At 53.3% G+C, this 25,680-nt stretch overlaps 9 protein-coding genes across 9 annotated transcripts; 3 read left to right on the top strand and 6 right to left on the bottom strand.

Moving 5' to 3' along the window:
- Positions 1-29: 29 nt before the first annotated feature.
- Positions 30-563, bottom strand: A1O3_08067 (uncharacterized protein; the record flags this gene model as incomplete). Its single annotated transcript, XM_007738167.1, has 1 exon — positions 30-563. One exon carries the CDS (start codon positions 561-563, stop codon positions 30-32), a length of 534 nt encoding a protein of 177 aa, XP_007736357.1.
- A 1,283-nt stretch (positions 564-1,846) lies between these two features.
- On the bottom strand, positions 1,847-2,965 carry A1O3_08068 (uncharacterized protein; the record flags this gene model as incomplete). Its single annotated transcript, XM_007738168.1, has 3 exons — positions 1,847-2,627; positions 2,716-2,804; positions 2,867-2,965. 3 exons carry the CDS (start codon positions 2,963-2,965, stop codon positions 1,847-1,849), a joined length of 969 nt encoding a protein of 322 aa, XP_007736358.1.
- Positions 2,966-4,869: 1,904 nt separating this feature from the next.
- A1O3_08069 (uncharacterized protein) lies at positions 4,870-8,049 on the bottom strand (the record flags this gene model as incomplete). The annotated part of the gene is made up of 2 exons (XM_007738169.1): positions 4,870-5,141; positions 5,238-8,049. 2 exons carry the CDS (start codon positions 8,047-8,049, stop codon positions 4,870-4,872), a joined length of 3,084 nt encoding a protein of 1,027 aa, XP_007736359.1.
- Positions 8,050-8,949: 900 nt separating this feature from the next.
- Positions 8,950-10,725, bottom strand: A1O3_08070 (uncharacterized protein; the record flags this gene model as incomplete). Its single annotated transcript, XM_007738170.1, has 1 exon — positions 8,950-10,725. The coding sequence occupies one exon, from the start codon at positions 10,723-10,725 to the stop codon at positions 8,950-8,952; it is 1,776 nt and encodes a 591-aa protein (XP_007736360.1).
- A 1,625-nt stretch (positions 10,726-12,350) lies between these two features.
- A1O3_08071 (xaa-Pro aminopeptidase) lies at positions 12,351-14,261 on the bottom strand (the record flags this gene model as incomplete). The annotated part of the gene is made up of 2 exons (XM_007738171.1): positions 12,351-13,905; positions 13,960-14,261. 2 exons carry the CDS (start codon positions 14,259-14,261, stop codon positions 12,351-12,353), a joined length of 1,857 nt encoding a protein of 618 aa, XP_007736361.1.
- A 774-nt stretch (positions 14,262-15,035) lies between these two features.
- Positions 15,036-15,529, top strand: A1O3_08072 (uncharacterized protein; the record flags this gene model as incomplete). The annotated part of the gene is made up of 2 exons (XM_007738172.1): positions 15,036-15,343; positions 15,430-15,529. The coding sequence occupies 2 exons, from the start codon at positions 15,036-15,038 to the stop codon at positions 15,527-15,529; spliced, it is 408 nt and encodes a 135-aa protein (XP_007736362.1).
- A 1,251-nt stretch (positions 15,530-16,780) lies between these two features.
- Positions 16,781-19,859, top strand: A1O3_08073 (uncharacterized protein; the record flags this gene model as incomplete). Its single annotated transcript, XM_007738173.1, has 2 exons — positions 16,781-16,980; positions 17,042-19,859. The coding sequence occupies 2 exons, from the start codon at positions 16,781-16,783 to the stop codon at positions 19,857-19,859; spliced, it is 3,018 nt and encodes a 1,005-aa protein (XP_007736363.1).
- A 1,533-nt stretch (positions 19,860-21,392) lies between these two features.
- Positions 21,393-22,691, top strand: A1O3_08074 (uncharacterized protein; the record flags this gene model as incomplete). The annotated part of the gene is made up of 1 exon (XM_007738174.1): positions 21,393-22,691. The coding sequence occupies one exon, from the start codon at positions 21,393-21,395 to the stop codon at positions 22,689-22,691; it is 1,299 nt and encodes a 432-aa protein (XP_007736364.1).
- Positions 22,692-23,535: 844 nt separating this feature from the next.
- Positions 23,536-24,896, bottom strand: A1O3_08075 (eukaryotic peptide chain release factor subunit 1; the record flags this gene model as incomplete). The annotated part of the gene is made up of 2 exons (XM_007738175.1): positions 23,536-24,719; positions 24,776-24,896. The coding sequence occupies 2 exons, from the start codon at positions 24,894-24,896 to the stop codon at positions 23,536-23,538; spliced, it is 1,305 nt and encodes a 434-aa protein (XP_007736365.1).
- Positions 24,897-25,680: the final 784 nt, after the last annotated feature.

Below are 25,680 nucleotides of genomic sequence, written 5' to 3' on the forward strand. Positions count from 1 at the left end.
TAGGATCAGTCCTCAAGGTTTAGAGGTAACTACCTCTTTTCCTCAGATCCGTCTTTGTCTTGCAGTTCTTCTCGTTCTCGTCTTCTTTTTTCCTGCCTGGCCATAGGATGTTCACCGTCTTCTGAAATTTCATCAGGCTTCAAGCCTAAAGCCCTCCGTAGTCTGTCACTTTCTCGCTCTTTGGCCTCGGCTAACTCGTGGACTTGGTAGCTCTTCAGTCCCTTTCCACCCGTCCTGTTTCTTCCCTGGTCTCTCTTGCGTGCCATTTCTGAGGTCAGATCTTCGCGCAGTTTGTCACATTCGTCCTCAATCTTGTCCTCGTCGACCTCTTCGTCTTCAAGTTTTTCCCGAAGTTCTAGCACCTTGACCTCAATCTCCCTTAAACGGTCATGGTTCAGAATTTCTTGATCTGGCTTTCGTGTTTTTGGAAGCCGTGAAGAAGAGTCAAGGCTGTAGGGTACGCCAACACCGGCGTCGCGCGGTTTTAACAGCGACAGATTCCGTTGGACGTAGCCAGAGGTGCCCGATCCGCGGGGTGTAGAAAGTCCTACATTCGATGACATATCGGATGTTTTTAACGCACCAGCGAGGCAATCAACAAGGACTGTGGCGGGGCTATGATAGGTCTGAACTCTACAGTTAGACGCTGAAGTGCAAGGGTGGTATGGTCGTTGGTGTAATGCTGAAAGAAGACAACCCAGATTTCAGAGGAAGAAGTACGTATGTAGTTCGACGCATCTTGTTATCGATTATGCTCACGTGACCGCCCCTCCCTCGCATCGTCAATTTCTTCAACACCATCCAACGGTCTAGATGTCAAGCTAAACCAGGGCCTGACCGCTCTGAACCCGCTCTATGATGGCGGTACGGTCATGTTTGTACGGAGAACTCGACCACCAAAGCCCTGTGACAAGATCGAGTGTACAGGACGTGTTCAGCCACTAGCGAGTTATGTAAGGGCATCTATCTCCGGATTATCCTGCTTGATGAGGAGGCTCAATGATCGGTGAACTACAAGACTCAGAGCGAGATGGCGTCGTCAAGAATCTATGTAGGTAAGTACTGCAGTATATCCGTACGGACGCGTAAATCAAGTCCAATCATCGGCGCGGCCATGCTGCGTACCTCACTTAGGTACAGTACCTACCTCGTGCCTCCTTAGGCTTAAGGTACATATATGCCTGGACTGTGTAGGCGCCTAATGCGGCCTTATTAGGGCCCCGATGCCTTTGTCTCTGGGGGCGGATGCATTCTCCCACAGAGTATGGAGTAGGTACGCAGGACGGAGGTCGGCTCCAACCATTCAGGAGCTCCAAGCCAGGTGGACCAACCCGTGGAAGTCGCCGGCGCCCAGGCAGTAGTCCTGCCACCACCTGCTGCCACGGAAGCCTTTTCCGGCAATTGATCGCATTCTTAATTCAATGTTGCTTGTTGCTGTTTCCATTTTCCTCTCTGCAACCACTCCATCCTTTGGACAGGGAAAATCCCCCCTGGATGTCCATCAATTTCGGGATCTATTGCGGTCGTCTGTCTTCTTGCTTCAGAGCACCGCAGCTGTGGCGTGTTTTCTGCTCCCAAGTGCATGTACTTCCGTCGGCTCCTTCGCCCATCTGTTCTACAACAGAAGACGATTGCTCCGATCGCACCAGCTCTCAAATGTCGGGTCTCAACGTCTCGATGTGAAGGCCCTGCTTTGTTGCCAAGGGCTGGCGTCTGCGCACGACTGAGACTCAACATCCCTAAAATCTCCCCCCTTCCACATTCTCGAGCGTCGAACCCGTTGTTCTGAGAGGATGGGCGGAAGAAGGGACATGTTGAGACACAGTCTCGCGGAGTACTTTCTGGTCTATTGTTGTGGACTTGGAATGTGGAAAGAAGTCCCATCAGGCTTAAGTTTGGTACCTCTGTACACCGCAGCCAGTGTGCCTGGCCAAGGGAGCATTCCTGCACCCTGCAACTCTCTTTGACCCTCCCATTCTGCACCCTGGCTAGGTACAATGCCAGCCTCCTGTGAATTCTGAGTCTGCAGGGGGGTATGGTCAATCTGTGGTGGCGTTCGCCGGTCATGCTGCGCCAATTGTTCGCCTGGTTGAAAATGCATTGCCTCCGGGTACATCGCGCGATCAAGGTTCATCAAGGCCAAATCAGCGTCTTGGAGCATCGCAGGATCCATTGAACCGTCCACAGCCTCAGACATCTGTGGGGGAAGACTCGGCAATTCGCACCCCGGCTGAGCCTGCGTTGGCGATATCTGGGGTTGCAAGCCTGGCCCTTCTGGCACCGGAACTCTCTCTCCCATAACGAGTCTGCCCTCCCTTACCATGGAGATTGGCGTTGGCTTCGAAGAGCTTGTCGAAGTTCTCGATGTACGATCTGACTGGATGTCTGGTGGTTGATATAACCGTTCGGAACCCCGTCCGACGTCCAAAGCAGAATCCGACTGGGTGGTCCCGAGACCCAGCCGCTCTACTGGTGGAGGACTCAGTCCTAACCCACGAAGAATAGCATCGGTTGAGACACGGCCACTGCTCTCGTCTGGAATGATGCCAGGAAATCCTCGATTCTCTCTACAGGCCCAGTAGAGTCTTTGCAACGCTTCGTCCATGACGTCTTGCATTCCCCAATACCTGGTTGACGAAAATGGTTAGGGAGGACAAACAGGCTCAACTAGGGCTTGTGATATGGCGTCTGCACAACATTTGCCAGCAAACTTACCAGTCTCTCGCCTCCCGTCGTCGTCGGACACTGTATTCGCAAGTGCTGTCGCTTACGACGCAACTCGAACACGGAGTATTACCATCGCACTGTTGAAAGGCTCTCAGGTTTCAGCAGGCCCTTGCATCTTTAAGACTCATGGATGACTGACCTTTGACTTTTTCAGCTTGCAACGGTCACAGGCTCGTCCAATACGCACTCGAGATTTCGACTGTTCATAACCATCTGCCCTGTCCCTCCGGTTTGACATTCTGTCCTGACCAGGGCGTTCAGACACCCGTTGTCACGGGAGGTCCACGCTCACTTGGGGGAATACCCCCGAAAGACTTGAATCCTGGCACAAAATGCCAGCTATTCTAGACCTCTTTTTACGTGCGGGGAGACCGCCCGCCCCGTAACACCCGTCCTCTATTGCTGCCCGACTGTCACAATGCCAACACTGCAATCGGCCACGTGGGCGTCTGCACAACGATTGTCGAAACAGGCTCCAGAGTCGAGGCCCGTTCCCCTCAACAGCACGATCTTTTGCCAAGAGTGCTATATCGTTTGAGATATTGTCGATTCCGCAGTTAATCCCCGGACTTTGTCGATGTCGGTTCATCACCACTTCAAGGTGTAGGCTCCGTCCAGTGCTGAAAGCACACAATTCTGTCAGGCGACCAAGTCTGTCACGTATAGCCTCGAGGTATACGATGCCGCATTCTCAGGTACGCTAAGCTGTTATCAATTGCTCTCAGTGCCTTCCGCAAGCGCAATTCACGACCAGCATGCCACTCTATGATGGATAAGGTCGACAACGGTGAAGATTGACAAGTCGGGTCCCGTGGGCTACCCTTAAATATACGCGCTAGGATCATAGATCCGGCTGGGCTTCACTATTGATCCGCATGGCCGTGGGCCGTGGACTCTACCGAAGCGGTGCCACAAATACGCCTGCATTCTCTTGTTCATTTACATGGCCACAATGCTTCTGTCAGCAGAAATGCATTAAATTAGAACTGCCGCCGCTTCCTTCCACAGGAATCAATCACCTCTCGCCTGAGGTCGACCGGGGAAATTTCTTCAAGCAGAAAGCAAAGTTCACCTTGAGGCCCGCGGATCCGGACACCAGTGCAACAGGACTGATGACGGAGCCGACGGCGACTTGGCTCAAACCACAGGGTAACACCAATCAGACAACCCGTCCAACGGAAATGGAAGGTCGTCAGTAGAAAAGTGAATGGCTTTCTGTGATGTTAGCTCTCTTCTAAAAACCGGCAAGCAGAACCGCAAAATACACCTCGTCCCAAGAAGGGGACAAATCTTCTAATGGTTCAGAGTGGGTTGCGGATGTATCAACCCATACCGCCTCTTTCAGCACAGTGTTTCGGACCCAGGATGGATGTGACTCTGCAGGTCTAGTACTCGGTACCTGACAGCGGCTGCCCAGAATCAGCAAACGTCTTCCAAGTTTATGCACTTTCGATCTAAGCCCAGAAAGCCCATCCCTCGACAGGACCTTGATACACATAACACTCAACTCGAGACTTGATCCAGGCAGGTTCCCACAGTTCTGCAAATTTCTCTTCTCCCCTGGTTATGGAAAAGTACAGTAGGATGCCGCTAACAAGTGGTCGGACCCTCGCTCCGGCCCTGTCACAGCCGAACAACAGAAAGCCTGCTTCAGCCTCCACATCGCCCTGGGCGAATGAGACCGGAGGACTACACTTACCAACCTCTCTCTAGTCTTTGATATGCGCTTGCGCTGATCGGGTCGAAAGACAGCGCGACGCAGCTGATTGAATTGGCTTGTGTTGGTGGGCTCTCTGAGCCCACGGAAATATAGATTCAGCCAGTCAATCGAGTATCTATTTTCCAAGCGATCCGAATTGAAATTACGGCATATTACCTACTTGTGAGACACGAACGACCCGAGATATCATCATACATCATCGGCAGCAAGAAGCATGGGGGAAGGGAGAAGAAAGACAGCAGATGACAATATCTTGATGACTTGATACATTCTCACACTGCAGGACAGTAAGTACCTTCTTACTTTTGCTGCCATCGCCAGACATCAAGCCCCTCATACATTGCAAATTCATGAACAAATGACTTGCCGCAGCATTTCACTTCCATCACCGTGCCAGACCTTCCACCATGCCACACTTCGAATCAAGAATCCCACATTCCCTCGCCCAGCGCGAGAAGTACGTCCTGCAAGCTCTTACGCGCCCTTATGGCCTCCTCGCGATCCTCGCCCCTCAACTTCGCACTGAACCACAATTCCACCAGTGTCCTCAGCTCATCATATGAATATCCCACGTCCTTCTTTTGAGACTTGCGGTCTTGGACGTGCTGGAGGATTGAATCCGGACCAGAAAGGAAGAGATCAATGTATCGCGAGGAAGATAACAGCAGCCCAGAATCCTCGTCGTCGACATCCTCTGCAGAAGGCTCGGTAGAGATACCGAGACCAGTAGGATTGGGTTTGCCCTTGTCGCTGACTTTCTCTGCGTCGCTCCCGTGGCCCGAACTGGTACTGGCCAGAATGGCCCGGAGGTTTTGCTGCACGACCATAGCATCGATCCTGAACCTCTCTGCGCCATTCTCGTTCATGACCCCGATCCTGTCCGCGGCAATGACAAGATACCGATCGACCAGTCTTGCGAGACCCGAGAGAATAAAGTCACGCTCCTTCCTGCCCAGGTAGGCGGCGATGTTGGAATCGAAAGCGATAAGGTCGTTGTTCAATTCAAGAACGAGGGGTGAGGCCGAGCTGGGTGGACCCGACAAAACATAAGGATACAGGCCAGAATCAAGTGGCAGGGAACCAGACGAGTCCCGGTTGTCGATTGGTGATGTCGGCTTGACCATACCCGGCCCGCTGAGTGTGCGAGACAGTTGATGGATGATTCCGCAGCGGATGTCAATATGCAAAGTCAACAAACTGGTCTGTGCAAGAGTTCGGAAAGACGATACGGTCTGATCGAATGCAATGGCGGTTTCAGAGGTCAAAGGCAAGAAGATGGGATTGGCAGCGCCAGGCAGAGACGGTGTTTTCGTAGGACCCCGGAGAGTGGTGATCAATGTCCACCGACGAGCATTCTTGCTTTGTGAACCGCTTCGAGCATGTGACAGCCCAGAATGCGAACTTGTTTCGACCTGTCTGATCTTCGCAAGGGCTGCAGATAGCCACTGCATGCTGTTGTAGAGCAACGAGAGTTGGTGGACCGATTTGGGATCAGAGATGATGTCGTAGGAGGACAGAGGGTTCGCTTTTGTGGCCGCAAGCAGCGACTGAACCTCCCTGGCGATGAGCCTTGACCGTGCGACACCCTCGCTGCTCGATCTGTCCAATTTGAGCAACTCCAAAGCGGCATCATGAACCTCTCCCGCTTGGGCGAGCGAAGCGGCCGCCTTCAGGGTTAGCGTGTTGACATTTGGATTGCTATCTGATGGCGTTACTCGGCTGACAATGGCCTTATAATAGCCATAACACTTGTCGTAGTATGTGACCAGCTGGTTGATAATGAGTTGCGTGAACATCTGATCTTGAGGGATCGAGCTCAGCATCCCTGAAAAGGCGCGGATCAATGCCATGAAGGATACGGTGCCTTTGAAGATTGGATGTGGCGACTGCTTGGACCAGTGAGCATCCTCTGAGAAGGCTTCCAAGTCGATCATGCATTGGGTGCAGAGCTCGGTGACCGCCTCTTCCAGCTGTGGGTGAAAGACGTTGATGAGGAAATCGTCCAAAAATGATGTTAGCGTGCTCATCGGAATGTGCGAGGTAGGAGGCACCACATCCTTCAGACGCTGCAGGAAGGTCAGGGACGGAGGCAGGAGAACGGGCATGTTGAAGACGCCCGGCTCGATCAACAACTTGTGTCCGGCAGCCGAACTGTCCTGGCCGCTGCGTTCCAAGGCGACATCTGTTCCGTTCAGAGCTCGAGATTTGCTGACCAACCCAGGCACCGAGCTCTTTAGTATATCGTCTAGCTCCTCCTCTTCAGCTTTCATAGCCGCTGATTTCTGGTCCATCTCCGACAGTTTGAACATCCTCTTGTTCTTGTCGCGCTGGGGACGGGCAAAAATGTCATTGCTGGAGGTTGTGGTTAGGCCAGACCGGATCACCATGTCGCCATCCGTAGCCAGATAGTCATGTAGCAACGACCGCATCTCCATTTGGTAGAGTTTCCACAACTCTTTGAAACCGCCGGTGTACTTTTCCGGCTTGGCCAATTTCTCCCGCCTTGCTATACCGGCAACAATCTCATGGAGTACACGGTGGCTCTCCGCAATAGCCTCAAATTTGGAGTACAGAGTGTAAAGGAAGTCGGACAACACCTGGCTTCGGCCGTCGTTGAGATGTAGAAGCACGGCCTTTCGGCTTTCTTTGTTGAGCCGGCCTCTCAAATGGCTGGGATATTTGGCGTCAATTTCAGTGTTCGTCCTTTCAACCACCTTGTATAGTTCCATCGGCATCCGTTGTTCAATCCTAGAGATGGCCTCGCCAAGTTGGCCGAGCTTGTTCAAGGACTCCAAAATCATATGGATATAATAGAAAGTGTCGGCCTCGGGATTTTTGGACGCGTCTTCGATCATAGGAGATGCGACATCCACATTGTTCAGGTAGTTATTGAAAGGTCGGTCCCAAGCATTCTCACCACCGCCTATGAGATTGTCCTTGGGATCTCTTTCTTCTCCATTAGCTTTTGTGCCTCTCCACCGATCCATGCAGTAAGGGCTGCGAAGGTAAAGATGATCGTGCAACTCTTCAACAAGAATGTCTAGCAAGGTACTCTCCTGGCTGACGAAGTAACTTCTGAGATCGGAGATGGCTCCAATACCATCGAGGTCGCTCTTGGTGATGCTTTTCAGGCTCTCCATCAGCAGGTCCACTGCCCCCAGGAATTTCTTCTCACTGATCTTCTCTTCAAGCTTTCCAGGAATTGACTTCAACGACTCGATATTGCCGAGGGTGACTAGCAGCTCGTCCAGCTGCCTGCTTTCCTCAGCGAGGCCTCGCAACTCAGGCCTGGTGGTCAGCATTCCGCCTCTCACGCTCATCAACCCGCCTTTGAGTAGCCTGACTCGAGTCTGGCTTTCCTTGATCGCGTTCTGAATCTTATGATATGTGCCCACGGCGCTGTTAAAGTCGGCATAGTGTTCATTGACCACGGTCTTCAAGCTCTTCTGCAAATCCACATGGGTATCGGCAAAGTCGCCTTCTTTGTCGGCCAACCCCAACGAGCTCGGATCCATAAGCCGGAGCGCCATCTTGACCGGGACGCATTCGTCTCCCTCCATATCCTTCCAGTCCGATTGGATGTGACGCAGGATTTCTTCCATTCTCTTAGGTGGTCGTCGAGGAGAATAATGTCTGACGACATTTTGAGGGGGAGGGGGAGGGTAACCATTTGCTGCACTCTGTTGGTTCAAGCTGGACACAGAGGGTTTTGGCGGCAAGGAGGGTGGCGGTGGCATAGTGCCTGCCATGCCACCTGCGTTTCGATCTCTGGTCTCATTGTAGGATCTGTCCCGGTCTCGGGTTGGTGGCCGCTGTGGCCGTTGTTCATAGTCCTGAGGCGTCCTTGTCCGCCCAGTGTCATAGTCGGTCTGCGGCGGTGGATTTGCATCTGTATATCTTGGCCGTGGAAGACCACCATACCCTCCTCCTGAACCAGAACGTCCTGAGGATGGTGGGGCGGGAGAGTCTCGGTCGCGCTGGTCATATGGGTTCGATCTCTGCCTGCGCTCGAGGGAGCCGAAGCTATTGATGGAGGCAGAAGAGGCATTGTTCTGCTGGTTCAGATAGGGATCCGCGTACCGGCCACCGGACACGGTGTTGGGGGCATTGGTGGGAGCATAAGGATTCGAGTCGCCAGACTGGCGATGACCTCCGTGGCCGTTGAGGGCGTAAGGGTTGTTACCACTCATGCTTGTGGACGAACTTGACGCGAGGAAAGGAGCAGTGAGCAAGGCGGTGACGCATTATACATCTCCTCTGACGCAGAGAGCAACTTCCGGCCGGCGGAAGCAATCGATTATGTTCGGGGTGCATTCGTCTGTGAGAAGAGACGACACGCGAGGTGTTGGAGATGCGTGTCAAGTGGTATAGAATATAGAAGGTTATTATTATTCGTCCACCTCTTCGCCTCGTCGCCTGGACCAGCGCTTCCATCTAGAACTGCTTCTTGCCCAACCTTTAATGTCTACGCGACGCATCACGTCTCCAATATTCTTACCTCGTCACAAATATACAACACCATTTCGAATCCTCCCCTGCGTCTGGCCCGGCTGGTCCAACGTCATGACTATCTGGTCAAGTCCACCCGCGGTGCTACCCTGTCCACCAAGCAGACTTTCTCTTCTTTCAATGTCAAAGGCCACTGTGACTTCCCGAGAAAGATGACCTGTTAATGACGCTCCTCTCATCGCACTCAGGTCACTGCCCTCGGCTGCAGCAAAGAGCGAGATTGTGTTGAACTGGTCCCCGATCGGGCTTCCGTACAAGAATAACGCTTTCACCACCACACAAGTCAATGAGATCAGAGGGTTGAGTAGCAAGATCGCTATCAACAGCGGCTGTTTTCGCAGCGTCGGAACAGCCTTGACTATCAAAATGTCTTGTGCCGCCTTGTCGTATCCTGTCAGAGCCCTCAGCTCGCCGCTTTGAATGCCTTGCGGTCGGTCCACGGTATCTAAGCTGGTGATGCGTGCCCAAGCCATCGCCGCTGCCAGTGGCGGCACTGTGTTGACTGGCTGGAAATATCTCAGTTCCCCATCATGGTGAGCCGGGTATGGAAAATCAAATGCGGCAGCTCGATTGTGCCAGTCGTACTCGCCGAGGAAGTTGCTGAACATCTCTTGCAGGCCCAATGCATTTTCCTGCACCAGGGATTGGTTTGCCAGGGTGCTGTCTGCAATAAGCTCTGTTTCGGTGAGTGTAATATTGGATGCAGAGATCAGCCATGTGGCTTTGGCCATTCTCCGCGTCTGCTCAGTGCGGATGGCCTCGGACGTAAAGGATTCGTTCCTGGTGGTGTTCCATGCAGCGAAGTACATGACCGAAAAGTTGGTGAGGAAATTGCCACTCATTCCAGCCCAAAGAGCGTTGTTCGCACCTCGAACATCGTCGCCGTTAAGCGCGTACTCATGATCAAAGTCATCTTGCACATTCGCCCAATAGTCTTCACTATTGCGCTCAGCCTCTGTTGGGTTGACCATCTCCGAGACAGTTGCATTGACCGTGGTTGACAGTAACAGAGTCTCGCCGCCCAGAAGAGTCGACTGAAGGCTGGTCAAGTAGGATGGAAACGGCGAGTCCACGATGGCCGCGGTCTTGTTATCAGGCGCGATATACATATTGAAGCCATATGTTCGATTGAGGCCGGGGTCGATCCAGAACGGAACGTAGACGTCGGACAAGATGGACAGACCGTCGCCTATGCGCTGCTTTCCAGGGGTGGATGAGAGGCCAAAGAAGCCATTTCCATTCTTCACCTCGATTGTACTCTGTCCTCCGGTGAATCGTTTGTATCCGACACTCAACAAAAGCGGTAGGCCGATCAGACATAACAAAAGCAGACGATATGCAAGGTGGACCTTGGATGCAAAAGGATCTTTGCGCAGTAAGGCATCGAGGTCTTGAATCGTCGAACCACTCCGAATAGCCGTGTGAATGACGGCGGTGCGCAGGACCTGGCCCTCAAGACACATGGACATGACAGCCAACAGAAAGCCCACCACGATCAGTTGGTTGATTTGTCCCAACAGGATGGCCAACCTGGAGTAGAAGACGGTCAACAAGCCGCCAACGAGGCATGCTAACTCGATCAACAATAGATATATATCTTTTGGCGGCACGCGGTCCTTCCGGCCCGGCTTCCCATAGCCTCGTGAGAGGAGAGGCTCCTCCGAGAGGTGTCTTGTCAGCGTGCTGGCCCAGAATGGTCTAGGCAGGGGTTTAATGCTGCTCGTGCGCATGCGCCGTCCATCATGCGAAGATATGGATCTGTCTGCCATGTGTGATATGAGAAGTACATGGGGAACGCAAGCAATGGGAAATCAACGGCTAATAGAGCACACATACGGAGTACTCATGTTGGACTATTACCTTGCATCCTGTGACACCGTCGCTGCCTCGCCTCTGATCAGCCACGATGTTCCTGGAAGCGCCCCTAACTGCCTCTAGGAAGTTGGACGGATAAATGATACGTACGGAGTACATTACAGTATCTGATGGTGCCACGCGCTTGCAGGGGGAAGCTGCAGCCTTCTCGGCCCCCAAGCAAGCAACAAGCACTGCCCCAGGGCCTTTCAGGGTCTGAAGGTATGTGTACGGATTCAGAGTACGGATATTCCGTAGGCACAACGGATAGCCGTTGATGAACCATGTTTACCCCCGACGACTCGCACAGAGCCGAGCAGAGGAGAGCACAGCACAGCACAGCACAGCAGAGCAGAGCAGAGCAGAGCAGAGCAGAGCAGAGCAGAGCAGAGCAGAGCAGAGCAGAGCAGAGCAGAGCAGAGCAGAGCAGAGCAGAGCAGAGATCAACAACGCCAATCAATCAATCAAGCAGGCCTCACCCACGCGTCTCAGAATGTGAACGCCGAAGTTTCAATGGACGACCGTAAGCGCGGCCAAGGCCAGGGCAATACTAGCCATCGACCGCAATACAGTATGCATTTATTATAGGTACCTATGTATGTACTCCGTACCTCTGCGGCAGCCGAGATAAGCGCGACGTTCATCAAGACCAGCCAGCCAGCCGACCAGCCAGCTGTATGGATGGATGTGTAGGACCTGAAACGACACTTATGTATCTCAGATATCCTCGAAGGAACACAACACAGGGAGCAAAGACGTCGACAGGCCCATGCCCATGCCAAGCTGGGGATGAAACTCCCCCCTCGGTCTTGTGCTGGTCCTACGTACGGATACAGTTTGTGTAGAGGATACTGTATTACAGTCACAGTTGCAGTGGCAGTTGCAGTTACACCTGTCCAACCGCCTGCAGGTCCCCTACCTAGGTACCTACCTAAGCCTTAGGTACGCAGTACATACATGCAGTGTATGCACCTACCTAAGGTTAGGTATGTATCATTAGGCGAAGGTTCAGGGGCCAGACGCTGATGTTTGGCCCGATGGGAGAAATACAAGCGCTCGCGTCGACCTGGGTTGTGGATGGTCGACCAAGAGCCCGGCGCTTCCAGGTGAGATGGATGGATACTATCCTTATATGTATCGAGTACAGAGTACATATGTAATAGTCTCTGTACTAAGAATGTATTTATCTTCATGTCGATTCTACTTAGCCAAAAGTCGGTTTGGTTTGGTTCGATTCAATTCTAATGCTTTACTACCACCATCGCTTTCATCGGCTTGCTATTACCTCGAGAAGGCAGAACAGTCGAGTTGTCTACTGCGCTCAATGAAATTTTCTCAAGACGGCTCGACGACTTGACGACTCGAGACTTCTCTGTGACGCGCTGTTGTTGGTTGACCACCGTATCTGGTGCATCTTGATGAATGAATTCATGGCTCTCGGATTGCTGTCCGTCAGCCACATTGAAGGTAACAAAACACAAATCTACAGCTCATACACGGGAGCTCTACAGCCCCTTGGTGGAACCGAAATGGTCTGCCATCATATCGGCGCGGTTTCTCGCTTCAACCATTTGGTTGTCCTCTCGTCGTTGGTGAAGAAGCCACTTGTCTTCGCCCACACTTCCTTGTGATACTCATTCAGCCAATCTCTCTCTTCCGGATCCAGCAATGACGGATCGATCAGCTTCTGACACATGGGCACCATTGTGACATGCTCAAACCCGATCCAGGGCTTCTCGCCGAATTTGTGGTTCGTCTTCGCTTCTCTCGCCATGATCACGTTCTCAATGCGGATTCCAAAGCGTCCGTCCTCATAGTAGCCAGGCTCATCGGAGAGGACATTTCCAATGCTTAGTGATACCTCGGAATATGCAGCGCGAGTGCCAATCCCAACCGGACCTTCGTGCACGTTGAGGTATGAACCGACGCCATGACCGGTGCCGTGCCTATAATCCAGACCCTCTCGCCACAGATGTTGTCGAGCGAAGGCATCAATGGCAAATCCGGTAGTGCCTTTGGGAAACACGGCTCGATCCAGCCCGATGACGCCTTTCAAAACCAATGTGTACGCCTTGATTTCCATTTCCGTAGGCTGGCCAAAGTGCAGAGTCCGCGTCGTATCCGTTGTTCCGTCAAGGTATTGGGCTCCTGAATCGCACAAATACACGGCGTTGGGGTCGATAACCGAACAATTTCCACGCTCGGGAGAATAATGGATAACTGCAGCATTGGGTCCTGTGGAAGAGATGGTGTCGAAAGATAGCCCGACGAAATGCTCGCCTTTAGATCGGATCTCCTCGAGCTTGTCTGCCGCCTGGACTTCATCTAACCACGCGTTGTTGTTGACCAGTTCATCCTCCAGCCATGCGAAATATTCAATCAGCGCGGCACCATCTCGAACATGACATTGCCGCATTCCTTCGAGCTCGGTAGCGTTCTTGATAGCTTTGGCATCTGCAATAGGGCTCCGGGATTCCTCCACCTTCTCTTCTCCTCCCAAGCCAAGACTCAACGCCCACGATGACTTGTTCGAGAGAAGTAGTTTGGGGGTATGTGATTTCGTGGCCTCGTCTGTTTGTACTTCGCCGGCAGCGGTCTCGGCAATGTTTGCCAAGTCTGAGAATAACGAGTCGTAAGGCTTGATGTCGACCACACCGCTGAGATGATCTTTCACATCCTGGCCAACTTTGCTAGAGTCAACGTAAAGAGTTGCCGAATTGGGGGTGACGGATGCATATGAGAAGAAGACTGGGTTGTAGGGGATATCACTGCCGCGCAGATTGAAAAGCCACGCCACCTCGTCAAGCATGGATACCACCATTCCGGCAGCCTTCTTCTTCTTCAAGTCTTTCCGTAAGTCTGCCAATTTGTCTTTGTAAGACTTGCCGGCGTATTTTGTCGACAGCACGATAACCTTCTCTGCCGGTCTCGCTGGTCTCTCTTTCCAGATCTCGTCTACCAGATTCTCCGCAACACCGACCAGCGCGGCTTGGGACTTCTTCTTTAGCGTCTCCTTCAACTTGCGGGCATCTGAAGCTGTGATGACAGTGGGATCGACACCAACGGTCTTGCCACCTTCGGCCTGTTCTGTAGTCCTAGCCTCAGCTCAGTCTTGAACACAGAGAAACCAACTCAGGGAATTGACATACCATTCCTGCCAGGTCGGGACATCTTCCAAACCCTGCTTCAACAATAGCCAGTTGCTGTCAAGCTGTTTCGAGGCCTGGTTGAAGTATCGTCCATCTGTTGCCAGCGCTGCCTTTTCAAGCGTGATCACCGCAGTCCCCGCCGAGCCTGTGAACCCCGAAATGTATGCTCTCCTTGCATCGCAGGGGGCGATGTACTCTGACTGATGACTGTCTTCTGAAGGGACAATGTAGACATCCAGTTTATGCTGGCGCATGAGCTCGCGCAATTGCGCCAACTGCGTTGTGGTGTCTACCGTCTCCATATCGACGCTTCGGAGGGAACTTGAGAAGGAAAAGGACCGTACACTGTACGACTGGAACGGTGAGGTTGGCCGGGTACTGGTCGGGGACCGACGTAGCAGAGAGGGCAGACGCCAGAATGACCAGCGCATCGAATAACAAGTAGTGTTCCTAGACTGTGAGGCGATGGTCACGATAGTCTGGTCTTACAGTACGAGTAGCAGGCCAGGCTCAACAATGAGAGGAAGTGTCACGTGGGCGCTTCCCCAAGCGATGCCGCTTTAAACCCCGCCTGCTCGTCACTTACCCTCCTCACACCTCTTCTCACCTTCAACTCACGCTTCAACCGAACGGCGCCTGAACCTCGAGCCTGGTTACCTAGTTGAACAAATATTCAATGAGACTGCATGCGCGAGATCGAACGCGGCAATCTGGACCTTGCTAGGCTGCTTTATGTCTCGATTTGCCACACCCACGAGGGCGCACACTATTGATCGTTCCAACCCGATCCTTGTTATGTAGGTGGTGGTGGAGATGGGCCCAGCATGTGATGGGCTAATCAACATGGAGCGTGCTTGACAGGGCGGCTGGAATACGGGCGGCTGAGACATCAGCCTCGTATGTCCAGGTCTAGGCTGGCTGGGTTGGTGCAGGGGGGTGGTGGTGGTGGTTTTCATCGATCTAAGGCTGGTCAGCCTAACGCCCGCATCTTCCTGATAAGGGGCCCTGCACCACCATGCAGCTTCTTCTCCCCGACGGTAGGTTCGATATTCAGAATGGCTCTTCTCCCAACAGCCATGATTGCACGATTGCCAGCAGTCATCTTGGTTCTATACCGCACCTTTCAGCTCAGTGATGCCTCTTTCAACTTTTCTCCCTACCTCGTGTGCGCCCAGACTTATCTTTACAGCAATGCCCCGGCTGAATGCGACTATGGGGATACGAGCGTCGAATCAACCACCGAGGAAGACATATGCCTGTGTTCCAGTGCCAGCTTCCTCGACGGTGTCGCGCGGGACGTCTGGCAAAACTGCGGCTGCGAAGCCCTGACAAACACGGCGAACCAGATTGTCAATGTCTGCATGGAATACAATGTTGACCCATTGTACGATGCGCAGCAAATCATTCAGAACGGAGACGGCGGCCAATCCACATGTCAGGATCCTTCCACCAGTACTATATCGTCCCCAGAATCTTCAACGTCCTCATCGTCCCCTTCTACATCTACCGAGCCAGCAACGGCACCTCCATCGCCGCCCTCCAACACTTCTCCCTCCACCCTTTCAACTAGTACCACCACCACTGCCTCTTCCGTCTCCTCTTCGTCGGCATCCCCCACGTCCAACTCCTCTACGAGCGAAGCCATTGGCCTGGCCAAGGAGTCCAACAAAATAGCTCTTGCTTGTGGGATTGCTGGTGTCCTTGCTACCCTTATCGTGGGAATTTTCTTCCGAAAAGGACTGAAGACGTTTTTTCTTAGAGTATTTCGGGGACATCATGGGTACAGCCTGGCATAATTCAGAACTCGCGGTGGAGATATCACGGTTCAGATCCTTTATGCGAGAGACAGGCCGGCTAAGGGGTCTAGGAGTCCCCGGTTTGAATCTGCTATATCCTCTCATCAAGCCCAGCTATCCATGATTGGATTTTGCAGAGGATTCGGGTGATAGCATCGAAATGCCTTTGTGTAATAGCAGTGCTTGTACCTATCCAATCAACGTCACGTCCGCGGTTGATATTGTGCAGTTGCATGTCCTTATCCCAGACAACGGCTATGTGGCCCACAGGATCTGGACAAAAGAGAGCCTCGTGATAGTGATTGTATTCGATCAAAGTCCACGTCTCGCCAGGAGAAGCCAGCCAGGGCTGAGCACAGGGCTGAGCACAGAGCGGCATCACGTCCCTTCCCAAACGGGGCGACGAGAGCCTGACCTCACGTGGTTGATCTCTTGCCTCTTTAACAGTACGGAGTACTCGTGGGGTGAGTTGAGGCTCTCAGGGATCAGGCTGTGCTTGAGATGACAGGGTTGAGTGGCACGCGCTCATTGTGCTCGAAGAGCTTCGGCTTGGTGCTTTTCTCCAGACGATCCCGCAGGTCTACGCCACGCAAACCTCGAATGCAGGAACGCAATCTGATGTCGACAAGATGAACCCCAGAGCGACCGTTAAAAGCGGCAGGCGACGATTTTGTACTCCGTACAGCCAACATCGGATTCACCTCGCCCTCATCTAGAATTCAGCTCCTGGAAATTCTGGCAGCATTCGTACTGGCCCCGTTGCACTCTCACGACCTCTGGTTCTCTTGAGATTGATGGAGACTCTAGTGAAGGCATCTCTCCACCGATACAACACTGCAGCATCAAGACAAGAATCCTAGGAAGATTTCGGGAGCACAAGCACAAGCACAAACACGGGCACAAACACACGATGCAGGACTCTTAGATCGCCCGGCACCTCCATCTCAGTGTCTGCCATTCCAGGATCTCTTCTCTTGCATTCATCCGAGAAGCCATGCCTCTTTGCGATGTTCGCTACCGCCAACATGGAGACGTTGATCAGACAGCTCAATGACCCCAGCAATCAGTCCGCTCCCGAACGCATCAATGAGATCCAAAGACAGATCCAGCGGCTCCAACGAGAGAAGACCGCGTGGCAACTTGGCCTTGATCTGTTGCAGAATGAAGAAGCGATTTTACGCTTCTATGGGGCGCTGACCTTGACCATCAAGATCAATGCCGACTGGTGAGCACATCACACTGCCGCCGATGCAGTCTCTGCCTTCCTTCTGCTGACCACGGGCCAGGGACAACGATCATCTAGGCAAAGACGAGGGGATGAGGAGCTACTTGCTTGAAGCTCTCATCACCAACTACACGCGGCTTGTGAATCTACCAGATGTAAACTACGTCCTCCGAAAACTATGCTCAACCCTGGCAGCGCTGTTCGTCAGATCAGATTCAGGCTGGGGATATCCCTTGAGGCAGGTGCTGGCATGCTTCATCAGCGGACGTTATGTCGCCGAGAACGACTTGCCAGAAATGGCGCTCTTGCTGGACCACGCAGAGGCGTGTCCAGATCAGCAGCTCAAGGGCGTCCTCATGGTTGCTGCTATCGTGGCGGAAGATCTGAGCAGCCATCCCCAGAGCTCGGTTGAGGAAAGCAAGCTCCTGACACGCGTAGCCGCGAACTGTGCAGATGCATGGCATCTGTTCCGGTTCTGTATTGCTCGATTGGCGGGGAACGGACCCGGGTCTGCGAATCACCCCGAGGAGTTGTTTCATCTGGTTGTTCAGGCGACACCATATTGGGCCAGCTTGTTAAAGTACCAGACTTCCACGCGAGATCCAGAACTTATGGCCAAAGAATGCATTGCAACCACCAGCAGTTGGCTGGAGGAGCGTCCGTTTACCGGGCCTGTCCTTCAAATGCTCATTTCTCTGCAGCAATTTTCCCCCAAACTTCTTCGAGAATCGATCCCCAACTTTCCAGCCAGTCTGACAGCTTCCAGAAGGGCGGAAGAAATGGTGGATGGCCTGACGCATGGCGACTTCGATTCCGACGGGATTCTCTACGTTGATTTGCTAGAGACCATCATGAGTCAGGTTGACATCACCAAACCGGACTACCTCCATACTGGTCTCTACGAGGGAATCATCCGGACGTTGCAGCAGCTCCTGCGCTGTGAAGGAGTGGCGGTCATCGAAGATCCAGTGTGCCAGATTGCTCTGGAGAAAATCAGCGAGATTGTTGAAGGATCCTCCGACTGGGAAAATGATGACGAGGCGGAGCCGTTTGTGGAAGCCTTAGCGGTTGATGCGTGTCAGGCATGCTTGGTAAAGATCAAGCTTCCGCCAGAACAGATGTCGAGCGCGACTCAAGACTGGGATACCGACGAGCGACTGAAGTTCCAGGACTTTCGGTATGACGTGCAAGATTTCTTGCTGTCCGCATTCACCGTCCTCGGTTCGGGGCTGCTCGAAGAAATTGTCAATCAGATCCTGTCACAAGGGCCCTCGCCAGACTGGAGCACCTTCGAAGCAGCCACATTTAGTCTTGCCGCGTTTTCCGACACCATGTCATCCGATCCCGAGAGGTACGACGGCCTCATCACAACGGTGCTGGCGAGTCAGCCGTGGACATACCTGCTCCGATCAGACCCTGTCGTTCCGGACAGAGCCCGCCAGACGGGAATCCGATTCATCACGGAGAACGAAGGGTATTTGGAACGGCACCCAGACAGTTTGGTCGTGGTCCTGAACTTCCTCTTCTCGTCATTACACCTGCAGACCTCTGCCACGGCGGCGTCGCGGGCCATCTACAGCTTATGCGATTCACACCGATCCACCCTGACCGAGGGGCTCTCGCAGTTTTTGGAATCTCTTGCCACGATAGGCGACCTTGGCGAGGCAGAACGGCACCGAATCTACGCTGCCGTGAGTGCGATCATTCAAGCTCTTCCGAGCGACGAAGCCAAAGTCGAGCCCCTGTCGCAGCTGATAGCGTCAGTGGCGCGGGCTTTGGCTGTGATTGACGACCAAGGCCTAGAGGGCGAGGAGCTGGTGAGAGCCTGTATTGACGTGATGCAGACATTGGCCTGGGTCGGAAAAGGCCTGCGCTCGCCCCATGATGTGCCCGTGGATCTTGAAGCGTCTCACAGCCCGGGACAGGTGGACTTCTGGACCCAAGGCCCCGGCGCACAGGTCCAGCATTCCGTTCTGAGTCTGTATGACGCCACTCTCAAGAAGATGCAGGCGCACGTCGACAACGTCTTCATCGAGGCCTGTTGTGACTTCATCAAGTCCGGCTTCCCCGAGGAGCATCAGTCACCATTCAAATTTCCAGACCCGCGCGCACTCTCCCTCATCTGTGAACTGGTCCATCTCGAAAACCCGGCCATCGACGCCACCTTGGCGTGCGCGTCGAGCTTGCTATCCTCAATCGCTCCCAACAGCGTGCCGGCAGCCGTCAGGAAGCTTGTCTACCTAGTCTGCTCCGGGCAGGAGCAGATCCTCTCGGCATTCCAACGATCCGGCCAACTGCCCAACAACACGTTCGCGTCCAGCTCGCTCGACTTCCTCGCTCGCTTGGTGACGAAATGGGGCACCGTTTGGTTCGGGCTGGAGGACAGCGAAGGAACGGCGGCGGTGACTTTCGAGATGGGTTTAGTTGTTTTGGCCGACTCCGACACCTTACCTCGGCGGGCGGCGGCCTCGTTCTTCGCAGCCTTTGCCGACTTCACCGTCCCGGACGCATTGACGGCGTTCGACCCCGTGGTGGGCGTGAAAGTCGGCAATGTCCTGCACCGGTTCGGGCCTCGGATCCTCTCCCTGATCCTGCGCTTGCTCGGAGGCGAATGTGCTCGATCGGAAATCGACAGCATCACGGAGCCGTTGAAGAAGTTTGTGCAGAAACAGTTCATGCTCACCAAAGCCGTGCTTCGGGAGGCCGTCAAGCTCGAGTCCGGGGTCATGAGCGAAAAGGCCCTCAAGGCCACCACGCTCGACCAGAGAACCCGATTCTTGGGTCAAGTCGAGAGCCTCCGCGGCGGGCGCAAGACGAACGAGATTGTAAAGGACTTTTGGATCGTCTGCAGGGGAAGCGGCTTTGGATACATTGCCTGAGGGCTGACGTCCGCACATAGACGCCCACCATTTTTCTAGGGCTTAGGGGCTCCTTAGGCGGCGTACCGTAGTCGTACGATTAGAATTGACCAGCACTGGGCTACGCGTATACAGCCAGCCTGTCCAGCCAGAGTCCAATGCAATGCTGACAGAACAGTGAGGTTCGACCCTCGATGAGATTGCACAGTATTGTTTCCTGCTACTAGTATTGGAGGCAACACAACCACGATCGAGGGCAGGAATTGCCTCCTACCACTAGGATCCTCCAGTCGGCCAAAACCCATTTACCGCCACAAACAAGAACCAGAACCAGACAGCGCTCGAATGTCAAGAACCAGAACCAGACTGCGCTCGAATGTCCTTGGTAGCGATCACAAGGAGACAGATGTAGGCATCACACATGAGAGAGATCCGTATACTGATGTCCAGGGAGTATTGACACTGATGCCGTAACTCGAGTCCAGCTCCATATCGACATCTTTCGGCGGTGCATTGCATGTACGGAGTATCAACATGTTTCTCTTCTCTCACTACTGAAGGGCCATCATATCACATCACCATCACATCACATCACATCACATCACATCACGGCCGGTCCTTTTCTGCTCTAGTTCTTCGCCTCAGCCTATATGGTGCGGGTCAATCAGTCAGTCAGTCAGTCAGTCAGTTAGTTTGCCAACCCACAAACGAAAGGAACCTTAGAACTCTGCAGCTTGGGACAACGGGAACCCCTTGGAACTCTGCAGCTTGAAACAACAGTACATACATTCTGTGTTGGCGGTGGCTTGCCAGCCTGCCCCGAACCGCCCGGCTGGGCAGTTGCAGGCTTGAACTTCTCTGCCCTGGCACCACACGTCTTGATTAGAACCGCGCCCAAACACTCACGTCAACGGTGATGCTGGAACGTGAAATGGAAATCACGTTCACGTCAACAGTGATGCTGGAACGTAAAGTGGCTTAGGTAGGTAACGTACTCCTTGCGCCGGATATACTCGTTCTCAAGGGCCTTCTCGCGCTCGTCGAATTTCGGCACGTTCATGGTTGCGAGGTTCAAGTTCAGGTTCAGGTTCAGTCGAAGTCTGCTCTGGTCTGCGTGTGCCTTAGGTGACTGAGGTAGCTGTGCTATGCTACTGAGAAGTTGTGTTCGCCGTCAATGCTTGCCTCAGTTGTCTGAGATCTGATGGAATGGAATGGTCGTGGTGGTGTAGCGTTCTCCATACTCTGTACGGATACTCTGTACATATGTCATATGTGTCGTGCTGCGAGCGTGGGGTTACAGTATGACGCCTTAGCCCTGAATCGGCTGTGTACGCCGTACGGATATGCAATGCGTACTAATTACTACTAGCACTCCGCAGGCCACACAGACATGACACGCAAAACTTGGAGAAACTTCAAGTTCAAGGCCCCGGCCCGCCGCATCACTGCAGCCTCCTAACACTCCATCACAACGGCCTCAGCCTCCTGAGTGAGTTTGGTGTTTGCCCAGTGTCTGTTCCCTGCCAAGTGGTCGAAGGGCGAACTACTTCAAGCATGCCGGAACATGGCCTCCCATTGAACGTCGCGTACCTTGGGCCCGAAGCCTCTTTCTCACACCAAGCAGCCATTGAAGTCTTCACGCCTCGACAATCCTCGACCTCGTCCTCGACCTCGTCCTCCACCTCCACCTCCACTTCTGCCACCGCTGCTGGTAGACCTGTAAGGCTTCACCCCTTACCCTCCTTCTCGGCCATCTTCTCGGCGATCCAGAGCACATGCTCGCCTTCAAGCTTGGAGAAAGAGACGGAGCAGCCATCGTACGACTACGACTACGACTACGCAGTGGCCCCCTTTGAAAACAGCACCAACGGCTCTGTAGTGCAGGTTCTCGACCTGCTCGCCCAGTGCGGTCTCGAATCCGACCCTGACCCCGGCTCCGACCCCGACTCTACTGCTGGCGCCTTGTATCCCGACCTGGAAGTCTGCGCCGAGTACTACCTCCCTGTCCACCACTGCTTGTTTGTCGCGCCGTCGTCGGAGCACAAGCACAACCACAAATCCACGCCAGACGACGACAACACAGCGAACACTGCCGCAACGAGAACCTCGGGAGCCTTGGGGCCGACCACGTCGATCCGCACTCTCTACACCCACCCGCAGGTCTGGGGCCAATGTGGACGGTTCCTGGCCTCACAGTTCCCGTCCAACGTGGTGGAACGCATCGATGTGGGCAGCACTTCGGCCGCGGCGCAGCTCGTCGCGCGAGAGACCAATGCCAGCTCCAACGGCGGGACTGGCATCAGCGCCGCTATAGCATCCAAGCTTGCCGGCCAGAAACATAATCTGGTCTGCTTGGCAGAAAACATCGAGGACGAACCAGGATCGAATACAACCAGGTTCTTCGTGCTGCGGAACCGGAAGCGTCGCTCTGGCCCTGGCCTTGGTCAAGGTCAAGATTTGTTTGCTTCCGATGTTGGTCACGGCCACCAGCAAGAGCCGTCGAGTCCGTCACAGCTTGGGCATCATACCAATCCCCGGTATTATAAATCCCTAATCACCTTCACCATCGACCACACCAGGCCAGGCAGTCTGGCCGACGCATTGGCCGTGTTCAAACAATACTCTTTCAACCTAACGAGCATCGACACAAGACCCAGTCGCAAGCGCAACTGGCAATACGTCTTCTTTGTCGAGTGTGAAGAGACCTCGGACACCGTCCGAGGGGGGCAGAACGACCGAGAGCAGAAATTGACCAATATGCTTCTAGACCTGCAAAAGTTCACGGGGAGTCTGAGGTATCTCGGCAGATTTGAGGATCGGCTACGAGGCGGCGTTACACATGTGGAACCTTGACCTGGGGCCCAAAATCACCGAGTAGGATTGACTATTTGAGTAACGACATATTTCGAGGCCTATGGACGTGGCCGCCTGATCGGGCCTGGGAATCCAGTTCGGGAGCTGACCCGATTGCAGAGTTCAATCTGTAGTGCCACGCTCGTGAGAACTGAGAACTGTCCCCTGAGATATAACCAACAAAAATTTCGAGCTTAGTGAAAAGAGTGACTGGCTCAGTAAGGACTGAGAGAACAAAAAGGAATTGCTTGACAGCGCGCCTGGGAGACCCTCTTCCCAAACGAAGTCGACATCCTTGTGATGATACTGCCTGCGACAAACACGTCTTGAAGCGACCATGATTGCCATTCGACTTGACAGCAGTTGGTGGGTTGGACTTACTTCAACTCCAGCGTCGACCATGTAGCCAGGTATTCGAATCATCGCAGATGGCTCGGGCACACCGCGACAAGATTGGCCAGGCAACTGGAGCTGATTGCCGTCTCCAACTCAAATCATTGCCATGTTACGAAGATTGGATCGTCCTGCAACGGTAGGATTAGAACAATGCACCGTAGTCTAGGGAAGGTGCAGACTTACCATGGACCAGGTCGAGATCTTGTCTTGCCGGCGGCGCGTTTGCTCGCTCGGCGCGTTCAAATGCACCGTTGCTTGTGCCTAACTTGTCGAAATGTTTGAGACGTGGCTTGCTCGGATCCACATGAGAACCGGTCCCGTGCCGTGGCCCGGACGTGATGGCATCGTGTGGACGCTCCGAGCTGGGAGCTGCCGTCAAGCTGCCGGAGAGTTTCTGCTGGCCGCCTGGGGAGTGCTCCTCGCTTTCCTTTGCGAGTTCATTGAATTGTCAATCATCGTAAAACTCATCTTCGTCATCACCGTCAGCCAACTGTTCAAAGTTGACCTTGTATCGCAAAATAGCCCCGATTCCACCGAACCCCTTCACAAACTGGTTGCCTTCGCTGGAACGGTCAGACACAAATTCCAGCGTAGCCCCAAAATCCTTGTATTTCTCGGCCAACCATTCGAGGAACGAATTTTGGTCAACAACTTCCATTTCTTGACCCGTCTCCTTGTCCATGAATTGCTCACGATTGGCCTCTTGGGCTTTGCTAGTGTGCAAGATCCTTTCGGTGCCATCTGAAGCCTTCAGAACCCAGCGAGTCACGTCCAAGTTCTCGTAGACAATCAAGGTCTCGACCGCGCCGAGTTCAAGTGCCTTGAGAGTATCCTCCACACCGTAGCAGACTCGGCCGCTGTCTTGACTGATCTCCTCAAAGTATTTGCCGATGAGCTTCTTTTCTTGAATGAATTTGACATTGCTCAGAGTCTCGGCGGAGAGATCAATCGCCTGGTTGAACCCATTTTCACCTCCATAGGAGACGTCCACAACCTTGATGACCTTGGACTGAAGACGATTGTCAAACATGTCGGACTGGGCTAGGTCAGTCTTGAAGTCGGCGGAACCGGCCAGAATCAGGCCGGCAACATTGACTTTGTCGTTGGTGATGAAGTTCTGCACGGCTAATTCGGCAACTTTCCGCACGTAGTTGTGACGTTTCTCTTCTCGGAGACGAGCAAAACGTAGAGCAGACTGACCACCCCGACCGTGCTTCTTGGGCAAATCCACCGAAAATTTATGGATCACTTCTCTTGTGTTGCCGCTCAGGGTTCCAAAGAGGGCACCATTACCATCCATGATAATGAAGCCAAACTTTTGGTCCGATTCGAGGAGTTCACTCAGTGCCTCCGTATGAAACTTGTTGTCACAAAGATACAAGGAGGTATTGATGGGCTTGAAGGGCTCAAAGTCGATGTTGATCTTTCTTTCTTTTCCTTCCGAGGTGATGATTTCACCACAGTAGACAACAAGGCCGTTTGGTGGCACTTTGTTATACAGTTTCAATCGTTGCTGGGTCGAAGTAATGGCAGACAGGACGGACAAGCGGTTGACTCGGGACTTGATGTTGGAAGCGGTACCGAATTCTTCAGCCAACATTTTGGCCGCTCGAGAGACCTGGTCCTTGGGCGCTAGACACAACGGTTAGCTTCTTACACAACTCGCAGCAGGCGAGGCTGGCACTCACGGATAATGAGGGAAATCATGGATGTCCCATTGCCCCGGGCAGCCTCAAGGCGTTTGATGAGCTTTTTGACCTTCCAGATCTCGATGTTTTTTTCGGCTTCATTTTGCTGTGGAGCGCTCATGTTTGCGGAGGGTTGACCGACCAAAGGCGGCCTGCTCGCACGTTGAGTTTCCGGACAGAAAAGTATTGGAAGATATAGATGAGTGTGAGGAGTTGTCGAGCGTGAGTCTGGGTGACGTTGAAATGAGTGAGGTCGTGGGAGTCGCCCAGTGGATGGAGCCCGTTGTTGGTGGGCTGCGGTGTGCCAGTCCAGTGGTGTACGCACGACTGTGGCGCTGGCGTAAGAGATGCCTGACAATAATAATGTGATAATAACGTTGTGAATGCAATGCCGTAGGCCGACGAAAACTCGTCGGGCTGCAGGTCACATGCTCACGCTACCAGATTGTCCCAAGATTGTCGGAGGCCGCGACTTTCGATGTGTCCTATTGGCTATTTCATATCCACTCGCTAGGTTTTTGTAATCAGGTTCATAAGACTTACCACCGAAAATATTCCTCAAATCAGCCCAATAATCGGTCCGTGTGGTGAAATGGTATCATTGCTGCCTTCCATTTCATTCGTTAGCAGCAGGCTCGGGTTCGATTCCCGGCGCGGACATTTCAACATTTCTTTTTAGTAAGAAGTACTTTTTTCTATCTGTTCAGGCGGGTTCGAACCATACGTTACATAAACAGTTTGGGGTTCAGCCCGGCGTGCACTTCTTTTTTTTTGTACTTCCAAAAAATATGTTCTGACTCAAACCCGATAGCCGCACTCTCGTGGGCTTACTCTATGCTCTATGTAGGGCCGCACCATGCACAGAGACAGGAAACGGCAACACATGGGTGGACGAAAAGAGGTCC

The sequence above is a fragment of the Capronia epimyces genome (assembly GCF_000585565.1).
Source record: "Capronia epimyces CBS 606.96 chromosome Unknown aczIQ-supercont1.7, whole genome shotgun sequence".
In the NCBI taxonomy this organism is placed as follows: Eukaryota; Fungi; Ascomycota; class Eurotiomycetes; order Chaetothyriales; family Herpotrichiellaceae; genus Capronia; species Capronia epimyces.